The 11,428-nt window shown below is 36.6% G+C and overlaps 3 protein-coding genes across 4 annotated transcripts; all 3 read left to right on the top strand.

Annotated features, from left to right (window-relative positions):
* Window positions 1–2,973, top strand: LOC18766571 (protein NRT1/ PTR FAMILY 4.2). Of its 2 annotated transcripts, XM_007200099.2 has the most exons (6): window positions 1–77; window positions 250–413; window positions 810–1,027; window positions 1,123–1,527; window positions 1,621–1,739; window positions 1,985–2,973. In XM_007200099.2, the coding sequence occupies exons 2-6, from the start codon at window positions 287–289 to the stop codon at window positions 2,721–2,723; spliced, it is 1,608 nt and encodes a 535-aa protein (XP_007200161.1). In that variant the 5' UTR covers window positions 1–77; window positions 250–286; the 3' UTR covers window positions 2,724–2,973. The 2 variants fall into 2 exon arrangements, with proteins under 2 accessions (XP_007200161.1, XP_020425368.1); XM_020569779.1 differs by lacking the exons at window positions 1–77; window positions 250–413 and adding an exon at window positions 549–654.
* LOC18766708 (auxin-induced in root cultures protein 12) lies at window positions 5,234–6,337 on the top strand. The gene has a single exon (XM_007200276.2). It carries the CDS (start codon window positions 5,311–5,313, stop codon window positions 6,058–6,060), a length of 750 nt encoding a protein of 249 aa, XP_007200338.1. The 5' UTR covers window positions 5,234–5,310; the 3' UTR covers window positions 6,061–6,337.
* On the top strand, window positions 8,828–9,957 carry LOC18766168 (auxin-induced in root cultures protein 12). The gene has a single exon (XM_007201584.2). The coding sequence runs from the start codon at window positions 8,878–8,880 to the stop codon at window positions 9,817–9,819; it is 942 nt and encodes a 313-aa protein (XP_007201646.2). The 5' UTR covers window positions 8,828–8,877; the 3' UTR covers window positions 9,820–9,957.

The following is an 11,428-nucleotide window of genomic DNA, read 5'->3' as shown; positions in this document are numbered from 1 at the left end:
CAGCAACAAGCATATCACCTTTCCCCAACTTTTCTTCTTTTGGTTCATTTCTTCGAACCTTAGGGTTGATCATTTTGGTAAGTTCATCAGCCCACACCATCTCATGTAATTTGCGGTACAGATCGTAGGGAAATACCCACATCACCTAACACAACCCAAATTATATGTTTTCTACTCTGCTTCTTCTTTTGCAGAAACTTTTTGTTCTTCACTTTAATTTTCTGGCTTCTTGGTTTTGCTCATCATCAGCTGCAGGATTTTTCACTTGCAACTGGGTTGTTTAGAGATGAGTATAGAGAGAGATCAAAATGTTTTCAACCAGAAAGAAAGTGATGATCAATTTGTTGACTGGAAAGGAAGAAAGGCAAATCCTGGAAAGCATGGTGGAATTACAGCTGCTGCCTTTGCATGCGGTAAGTTGCAAGTGCAGGGATCTTAACCCTTTGGTTTTTTCCTTTAATAATATGAAAATGATACTTAGGATCTTTAATTGATGGTTAAATGGTCCCTTTTAAAGAGTAAGTTTTTTTTGTGGTCATTCCCTAGGGAGGGGGAGCGGGAGCGGGAAGTAATATATTGGGTTGCCTCAAGATTGTCGCCTAAGATTTTAAGTTCATGACTTTATCTCACTCAAATTCAAACCCTTTAACCCAGGTTCTGCATATATACCAGCCTATTTTACACTTTTCTTTTCCTTTTTTAGTTCATATTTTACAAACTAAATCAGGGATGCAGAAAAATTTTGATAATCAAGAGAAAGAATGTTCTATTATGAGGTGATTTGGTCATAATTTATTTTTTGTGTGCAGTTGTTGAGGTGTTTACCAACATGGTCTTCTTATCCAATGCCATTAACTTTATCACTTACTTCAATAAGTCAATGCATTATCCACATGCTACATCAGCAAATATGGTGACCAATTTCATGGGGACTTCTTTCTTGCTCTCCGTCCTGGGAGGCTTCATTGGTGACTCAATCTTCACAAGATTCACAACCTTTATCGTCTTCTGTACAATTGAGTTGCTGGTATTGTCTATATATATTGTTTTTGGGTTAATAAGACCTATCTTCGTATCAGTATGTGACATGAAATTGAACAAAATTTTTGGTACCAATTCTAGGGGCTAATCTTGCTGACAATCCAAGCTCAAAACCCGCAATTTCGACCGGCGTTGAATGAAAAGCCTTCTCAGTCTGAAGCAGCCATTTTGTACACTGGCCTTTATAGCATGGCTGCTGGTGTTGGTGGAATCAATGCCTCCTTGCCTGCCCATGGTGCTGATCAGCTTGATCACGGCAACCAGAGGCTCATCTCGGCCTTCTTCAATTGGTTTTTCTTTTCCCTCTGCCTTGGGGGCCTCATAAGCTGCACTGTTATGGTTTGGGTGGAAGAGAACGAAGGCTGGAACTGGAGTTTTACTATAACAGCCATAGTCTTGAGTTTGGCACTTTCAATTTTCATCAGTGGGAGCCCATTTTATAGACACAAACTTCCTGGTGGAAGTGCATTGACAAGAATCATTAAGGTAAAACTATACTTAACAAAATGCAATTGAAATATATATCAACTAGACTGCTCTGTTTGGATTTTAATTTATTTCTTTTTGGTGGTGTCAAAGGTACTAGCTTCTGCTGCTCGAAACTGTAAAGCCTCACCGGAAGAGAGAGTCGAAAACCAGTATGCAGTATCTGCAATCAATCCAAACACAGTTGATGGAAAATCCCATAACAAGTTCAAGTAACTCCTTCTTTTCCTCTCTCAATTAGTCCCTAATTAGTTAGGTTATTAATGTGTGGCAAATAGACCTACTATGAGTGTTTAAAGTTTGAGTGGGATTAAATTATAGTGTCACACTTTTGGACATGTATAAAGTAGTCCTGGCCTACCATATGAGACCACTCAAATTTTGAGAGGGAAGAAACAATAGACTCCGTATACCATTTTCATGTACTTTTGGTCTAATAATGCCTATAATTTCTCAGGTTCCTAGACAAGGCATTGATTGACAACACAATTAGTGAAGCTCACGTTGAGGAAACAAGAACTTTTCTTGGCCTTCTACCAATCTTTGCAAGCACAATCATGATGAACTGTTGCCTAGCACAACTTCAGACATACTCAGTGGTGCAAGGGGTCCTAATGAACCGAAAACTACACAATTTCAAAATTCCAACTCAGTCACTAAGTGTGCTCCCCCTCTCCATTATGCTTGCTTCTATTCCCTTATACGAAAAATTCCGACGAATCTTAAGTTCCAAGAAATCAGAAAAAATCCACATTTTCCAACCACTTTGGAGGATAGGCTTGGGGCTGGCTCTTGCATCAGGATCAATGGCTGTAGCTGCCCTAGTCGAAGCTAAGAGGCGCGAGGCGGCTCTGGACAATGCCACATTGTCTGTGTTCTGGCTTGCCTGGCAGTTCCTTTTGCTTGGAGTCTCAGACATGCTCACACTTGGAGGCATGCTTGAGTTCTTTTACTCAGAGGCACCCGATAGCATGAGAAGCATGTGCACTGCCTTGTCATGGTGCTCAACTTCCATGGGCTACTTTTTGAGCTCTGTGCTGGTGTCCATAGTAAATTCAGCCAGTGGAAGATTTGGAAGAGAATGGCTTGGAGGAAATGACATAAATCACTCACGTTTGGATCTTTTTTACACCCTTCTCAGCATTCTCAACACCCTCAATTTCCTCAACTACATGTATTGGGCTAAGCAGTACTAATTAGGAGTGACAAACTTTAATTAAAACTGTATGTAACATCTCATTATGAACTTAATTAAAATTTTAAAGTTTAAACCAAAGTTTAATGGGCCTCCCCCATTTTCTTCGTCATTGATTTTTTTTGGGGTCCTTGTGTCTTCAATCTGGTGCAGGCTGGGTTGGGTGTGTCAACATCATAAGTTGTAATCAAAATGGCTGTTGGGTGTGTTGAGGATTTGAAGTTGATGTGTTTTTGTTAAGGTCAAACACAATAATCACGGAAATATGCTCCTGGAATATGTACAAGGTATATCCACCTACCGGGACTTGATACGTTGTCGTTTTCTTCTGCTCGTTTTCTGCATGAATTTCGATCCTGTTTCAGCTGTCAACTCTCTAGGCTCCTACCAGTGATTCAACAAATCATTGTACCGTTTACTAGACTAAAACTCTTGGGTTTGAGAGTTCAAATTTTGAACGTCTTCTTATGTCACCGAAGTAAGTCGGCAATGATAACAAAACATATCAGACTGTTTTATCGATAAAATTTCTCTCTATTTTAGCTTGGCTCTTGAACAACAAGGATAGGTCCTTGTTTCCGATGCGTTACCATCAGATTCAAAACAAGAATTCTAGATAAAGCTTTCGCAATTGTCAACTTAAACTATTCACTGAATCTTATCAATTAGGAATCATTTTTTAATTCCTTGATCTGAATTGAAAAAACTAAAATGAATTCTTTTCTTGGCATCATCAAGCAAACTATTTGAATCCACTTAGCGGGAGCGATCAAAAGGCTAAATAGATCTTAATCTAATCTGCTTTGACTCAGCCCTCTTCCCTTTAAAACGTGCAAGTCATATAATTTTAAAGACAAGTTCCTTGGCCTGCGGGGGGTTAATAACTTAATGATGTTACTTTGACCATAGAAAGTTGTTTAAACTTCTCGAAAACCATAAAACAAAATAAATAAAGGAAGATAGTTTATTTGAATCAGACAAAAATAAGAGATAAAATCAGTAGAAAAAACAACTGAGAATGCAGAAATTAAGGTATGTTATTTTATAATACTCATTCTAAAAATAAAATAAAAAGATGTAGCATGGTGAATGAGGTGGTATACATCTCTCTTAAGAGCGATCTTTTTGTTATGGTAACAATGAAGATTCTGAACAACTCATTCTTTTATCGGTGTAAGCTTTTAGGATAGACTCCGATTACGTGTTTTAAACATACAAAGTTTGAATTTACAACTAATACATGATATTGCGATATTTAGAAAGGGGGAAGATATTATTGAATTCCATACCAATAATAGATTGGAATATATACAAAAAGAAGAAGAAAAAAATCCCAAAGATAATACTCTTTTGAGAATAATGACACCTTTGTCATCACTTGCAATAAAAAAACAATATAATACATTTGGAACCATATTGCACATTAATGACATTGATAGAAATAGTTTTAGTGGATGTATGTAGGGAGGGTATGTCTGATTTTGAACCAAATTAATACCAAAAAGGCAAAAACATACCTCACACAATCAAGAGCTTGAAAAAAAACCTTATTTTCTCTAATAATTTTGAGACTTGGGACACATCATGTTCAACTGAGGACAACATTTTGGTCCTCCCATAGCCATTTTGAGGAGCTTTTAGACTGTGACAACACAGAACGCCCATTCATATGTGGCCTGTGAAAAATTCACAGTGGAAATTGAATCAAATTCCAATTCCAAGTCTTTCCATGGATGTAAAGTCGTCTCCAACCTGAAGTGGAGAGAAAGCAAAGACTAAAAGAACCAAAAAAAAAAAAAAAACAAGTAATTCAACCATTCCCATTCACCAACCCAAAAGAAAAAGAGAGCTAATACATATGGCTCACTGCTCCAAGTGCCTCCCCCATATAACGGTACACTTTACATGTTGCACGCAGCCCACATGCTCCCCCAATTTTTTATTTCCCATTTTCCTTTTTTTTATTCGTGACCCATTTTTTCTTTATTTTTACAATCCTCGGTTGTATACAACTGTGTATTCATTAACTGTGATATGATTAATTATATATTAGTCTCTTTGTACTCGCTTCTATGTTTGCCAAAATTTTTCTGTTTTTTTAAAATTTATGTTATAATTAAAAAATATAATAGTTAGTTGTGTTTCATAAAAATATGATTCATTATTTGATTTTTCTTTTAATTTTAATTTTTTTAATATAAAAAAGTGTGAATTTACTATATTATTTTAATTTAATTAAAATTTTCAATTCTTAATGTTTACATTAATTAGTGACATTTTTTGATATTTTAAATGTTTCACAATTCTCTGCTTATTATAAATTTATATATATGAGAAAATTGATTGCATACAATTATTACGGGTTTATTTAGTTGTATGCAACCGGTTATAGCGAAACCATACAATCAAAACCGATACAAAAGAGAAATTATCTTGTACCTCCGCGGTATCAACATGACACGTGATGTATCGAATGCATCTAACAAATTTTTTTTCAATATATATTCCCCCACAACCTTTACATTCAGCAGAACATCTCTTCCCCTTTTTCTTTTGACAGTCACTCTCTCTCTCCATATTCTCCAATAATGGCTTCCTCTCTTCATCCCGTTCTTCTTGTCTCAGTCTCGTGGATCTCCCTCCTGGCTCTGCTAATCTCACCCGCGCAAGCAGCCACCTGCACCTCACAGACATTCAAGAAAAACAAGCTCTACGCCCACTGCAGCGACCTCCCCTTCCTCAGCTCCTACCTCCACTGGACCTACAATGCCTCCAACTCCTCTCTCTCCGTCGCCTTCGTGGCGAAGCCGGCCAAATCTGACGGCTGGGTCGCGTGGGCCATCAACCCCACCGAGACCAAGATGGCTGGGGCCCAGACCCTCTTAGCCTACAAGACCGAGAACGGGGCACCAGCCGTCAACACATTGAACATCTCCTCGTACAGCTCCATCGTGCCGGGAAAACTCTCGTTCGAAGTCTGGGACGTCAGCGCGGAGTTTTCCAACGACACCTTCACGATCTTCGCCACCGTCAAGGTCCCGAAGGACGCGGCATCAGTGAACCAGGTCTGGCAGGTGGGCTCCGCCGTCAACAAGACCTCCGGTTTCCCCGAGAAGCATGACGTCGCCCCACCCAATCTCAAGTCGTTTGGCACCTTGTCCTTGGGGGCCAATTCCACTACTACCACAAATTCCACTACGGGCACTCCCGCTGGTACTAATACCACTACCAATAGCACTGGTGGTGGTGGTAGCGGAGCCTTGAGGATTGGGAGTGGAGGAAACATGGGATTGTTCTCTGTTTCGCTTTTGGTTCTTGGAGCTCTCATTGCTCTCTAAATTTAGTTTTTTTTTTTAATTTATAAATTTTTTTTCTTATTGATGAGTCCAAGTGGGAGATGGAGATGTCAACACTTTTAGGTGGAAATATTTATTATATATTCCATGATATTTATGATTTCCCCATTGATTTAAATTATCTCTCCTCCTCATCTGCATCTTGGATCGATGAGAGAAAAAGAGATGGCTCTAGTTGGTCATTAATTAATAGGGTGGATCTTGATGAGAGGAAATGCTTGTACCATTTAATTTAGTTTAATATTTTCCTTTATTTTCACGTTGGTCTCTTTTTTCTTTCTTTTAATATTTGACATTTTGTTTTTAATTATAAAGCAAAATTTTAAATTATTATAATGTACCAAGAGGGGAATTAAACTCAAGTGCTAGACGCAGGTAGAATACTTTACCAATTCACCTAACCTTCGTCCGTCCATTTTTTAACATTGTTACTTGAGTAATTTTGGGGCCTCATTGTACCTTGATTTTTAAAAATAAAATAAAAATAAAGATAGTGATTATTGACAAACCAAAAAGGTCAATTAGATTAGAAAGGGAACGTTAAAGGGAAATGATTGCCATGTAAATATTTCGATCTTTATGGTATTTCAAAAACCAGTGATCTTTCCATTCGCATAATATTCACATGACAGTCAAATTAACACTATGCATGAACGATACAGACTTTGGGATTTTTTACCTTTGAGAAGTGTGGATGCTTAGTATCAATAGTTAAATTCTAGCCGACTATAAACGTGTGGACGACTCATGCTAACAAAATAATTTATTAATACTTGTCAATTAATTAAGCAGGGGTTTTGGGTCCGGAGTCTTCCACTAGTCCCACCGCCTTCGCTTTTGTGTCCTCCACGTACCCCACCTCATTTATCTTATAGTTAAAAGAAGGCTTCTTGCATAAATAATTGGAAAGCACAAAAACGACAAATTTTTTTTCGCGTTTTTTACGGGTTTGGTTTTAAACACCAAGATCATGTTTGGTATGCCTCATTGCATTGGATTGGGTTAAATAGCACTCGAAATCCTTGTTTAGTAAGAGACATGACTAACTTAAATGAGACTGTATAGGCCAATATTGAAAAACAAGTCTTACTCTCTCATCTAATATAGTGAGCCTGAAAAGTGGTTCGCTAAATAAAACACATGAGTCTGACGCCTCTCTTTAAAAAATATCATAATTTTATTTGTTTTCTTTTAATTATTGTTTTAGATCTTTGAATGGTTTTTTTTTTTGCAGCATTTATTTTTTTTAAAGATTAAAATCCTTAATTAAATTTAAATATTACAATAATTATTTTAAAATTGCATTTGGAAAATCGAACTATAGTAATTTACAAATGTTTGATTTTTTTTAATATTCAAACAAGTTTAATAATTCATGATGTGATGCTTTCTTTATCACAAGCAATTTTTACCTTGTTAAATTATATTTTTCAGTTTAAAGTCAAAAGTCAAATATACAAAAATTATACATATACATAAATATATAAAATTAATTATTATTTTACTTGGTCCCCGAAAAACTTAAGATTAATCTTGAGAAGTCAAAAAATAAATATCATAATTTTATTCTTCATAAAAAAAAAAATTATTTGTTTTCTTTTTATTATTGTTTTAATTCTTTCTTCTTTTTTTTACCAGATATTGTTATAAATCTTTGAATTGGGTTTCTTTATAGCATTTATTTATCTTTTAGGTCAAAACCCCCAATTAAATTTAAATATTATAAGAATTATTTTTTAGTCCGACACATCGCCAAGGTCTTCACTATTTTTACAATCTAGCTTCTTAGTCCGACGCAGCACTAAATGTAGGTCAGTACTTAATCCAGCTTAGGCCAATCCAAGCTAATATGAGACAGTCACATGATTTAGTCCAGTCCATGACAGTCCGCTATGCCAAACGACCCCTAATATTGTAGAGAATGTGGTACCAACCTTCGAACCCAAGACTACTAGGAATTAGTGCATGCGCACTTAACCACAAGGGCAGGTAGAAGGACAGTTTCAAACACAAATTTTTGTGGAGCAAGACATTACTCTTTAAAATTGAGGAGGAGTTTCTTTTTAAAACTAATGGAGTTTTGACATTTGTCAAAATTTGGCAACATTGACAAAATTTCAACAAAAAAAAAAAAGAATATTAAAATAATTTAACACTCGTCAAAATCACATTAGTTGTAAGAGGATCTCCTCCTCAATTTTAACGAGCCAAATTTTTTCTGTGTTTTCTTTGTTCCTTCTGGGCTGTCAATGTCATCATCAAAAATATATAATTCATTTGCAATTTGCACGAGGCAGAGTTGTACCCTATCTACCGGAAAAGAAAGAACTAATCTTTTATTATGAACCCTACGTAATGGAACAAGAACAACCTCAAGGGCATCAAGGTTCGTCTTCTTCTACTGGTTTTGTTTTTGTAGCTGTAGGTGTTCGATTTACGTACGCATATATTTGTACTACAAAAATAATATACTTTTCGTTTTAGAACATTGCACATGATTGAATAAGGTCGTATGTATGAGTAATCCTAATCTTATGAACACGTTGTTGTTTTTTTTTCATTGACTTTAAACAAATAATACAATATAAGAATTTTTTTTATCGAAATAGTTCCTTAACTTATACTTTCTTAATTTTTTATTTCTCATTTAGTGTGTGTGACTTATTTTTCTCCATTTTTTTCATCACTCGTTGTATACAACTGTACTGATTGACTGTGATATAAAATGAGCAGTTGCATATGAAAAAATGGGTTGCATACAACTACTATTGGTTTATTTACGTATAAAAAAATAATTGTATGCAACCGATTACAACGAAACCATACAATCAAAACCAATATGTAGAGAAATTATCCTGTACATCCGCAATATCAGCATATCACGTGATATATCGAATACATCTAACAATTTATTTTCAATATAAATTCTCCCACAACCTTTACATTCAGCAGAACATCTCTCTCCCTTTTTCAATTCACAGCCAATCTCTCTCTCCATATTCTCCAATAATGGCTTCCTCTCTTCATCTTCTTCTTCTTGTCTCAGTCTCATGGATCTCCCTCCTGGCTCTGGTAATATCACCAGCACAGGCAGCCACCTGCAGCTCACAGACATTCAAGAACAACAAGCTCTACCCCAACTGCAGCGACCTCCCCTTCCTCAGCTCCTACCTCCACTGGACCTACAATGCCTCCAATTCCTCTCTCTCCATCGCCTTCGTGGCGACGCCGTCCAAATCTGAAGGCTGGGTGGCGTGGGCCATCAACCCCACCGCCGCCAAGATGGCTGGGGCCCAGACCCTCCTGGCCTACAAAACCGAGGATGGAGCCCCAGTCGTCAAAACATTCAACATCACCTCGTACAGCTCCATTGTGCCGGGAAAACTCGCGTTCGACGTATGGGACGTCAGCGCGGAGTTCTCCAAAGGCACGTTCACGATATTCGCCTCCGTCAAGGTCCCAAAAGACGCAGCGTCCGTGAACCAGGTCTGGCAGTTGGGCCCCGCCATCAACAAGACCTCCGGCTTCCCCGTGAAGCATGACTTCGCCCCACCCAATCTCCAGTCGTTTAGCACCTTGTACTTGATGGCCAATTCCACCACGGGCACTCCCGTTGGTGCTAATTCCACCGCCAACAGCACTGGTGGTGGTGGTAGCGGAGCTTTGAGGATTGGGAGTGGAGGAAACATGGGTGTGTTGTCTGTTTCGGTTTTGGTTCTTGGAGCTCTCATTGCAATCTAAATTTAGTATTTCGGGTCGGGTTTTTATTCTTCCTTAATATTGTGATTGATTGTATCAAAGTGAGAGATGGAGGTCTCAGCACGTTTAAGTGGAATAATATTTTTATATATATATTCCATGATATTTATAAATTCCCAATTGATTTATAAAAAAAAAAGAAGGTGATAATTGACAAACCAAAAATGTCAATTAAATTAGAAAGTGAACGTTAAAAGGAAATGCTTGTCACGTCTAAATTTTAATATTTATGGTGAAAATCAGAGATTTTTCCATTGACACTATTCCCATAACCGTCGCATTAAAAGCGATTTCTAACCATTAAGACGTGTAGACTAACATTAATAGTTAAGTTTCGGATATGAAGCGTGTGGACAACTCACACTAGTAAAATTCTTTTTTTAAATAACTTAGGGCCTGTTTAGTATTCAACTTGAATTGAACTTTTTAAATTCAAAATAGAATTTGAGTTCAAAATAAAGAAAACTTGTTTGGTAGCCTTATTTTTAAAAACTCAAACTCAAGAACAACTAAAAAATACCCCAATTATTAAAAGCAAAAAATATATGTTTTTTTAGTTTTTTTTTTCTAACAACCCATAAGTTCTCAAATTTTTAAGATTTAAAAATAGTTTTCAAGTTGCATACCAAACAAGTTTTTGAACTCCTTGTTTTTAAGAAAAATCAAAGTTTTCAAGTTCCCTAATTTGAATAGGATACAAACGCCCCCTAAATACTCGTTTGTATTTAATTAGGCAAGGGTTAAATATGTCAAAAATAAAATACAAATTTGTCCGGTCCCGTGTCAACCACTGCCCTTGCTTTTGTGTACTCCACACGTACCCTACCCAGATAAACTTATACTTAGATGGCTAGCTACTAGTTCTTGCCCTCTTGCATAAATAATTGGAAGGAACGCACCAAAACGACACTTTCTTTTCTTCCCTTTTCACGCGTTTGCTTTCAAACACTCATTTTTGTGTGTTTTTTCTTTTTCTGGCCTCTCGTCATTTAAAAAAAAAAAAAAGGAATTCCATTTGTAATTTGCACAAGACTTTTCGTCGTTACCAGTTTCAAAACAATGACGACAAATCTGTGCAGAGTTGTACTCAATCTGCTACAAAAGAATTGAAGAAAGCATCTTTTATTATGAACCCTATATAATCGAATCAAAACGGAACAATCTCAAGGGCTTCGTCTTCTTCCTCGCTTCTATTTTTTTTTTCCTTTTACAGGTTTTGTTTTTGTAGGTGTTTGTTTCCTTGTTTTCGTTAGCTGTCGTTTTTGGTTGGGCTGTTTGTTGTCTTGTATATATTCAGATTGGTTTTTTTCGGTTTCGCGGTATAAGTAGGGATACATTCGTTTTAAGCATTGCACATGATTCAATAATGACGTATAAGTAATACTTAATTTTTTCAACATATACTAAACTCGTATACACTACACGGTACACGGATGCTTAGACTCGAACTAATACTTCCTAATAACTTTGATTTGTTAACTTATTCATCACCAATTGAACAATTTGTATGGGAGAAAAATCTGTCGCAATTTTATTTTCCTATACATAGACACAAGAATATTGATGTCACCATGACACAAGCCTTGCATCA

This window comes from Prunus persica, chromosome G8 (genome assembly GCF_000346465.2).
Source record: "Prunus persica cultivar Lovell chromosome G8, Prunus_persica_NCBIv2, whole genome shotgun sequence".
NCBI classification, from domain to species: Eukaryota; Viridiplantae; Streptophyta; class Magnoliopsida; order Rosales; family Rosaceae; genus Prunus; species Prunus persica.
Note: the sequence above shows the minus strand (reverse complement) of the source record. Positions and strands in the feature narration are given on the sequence as shown.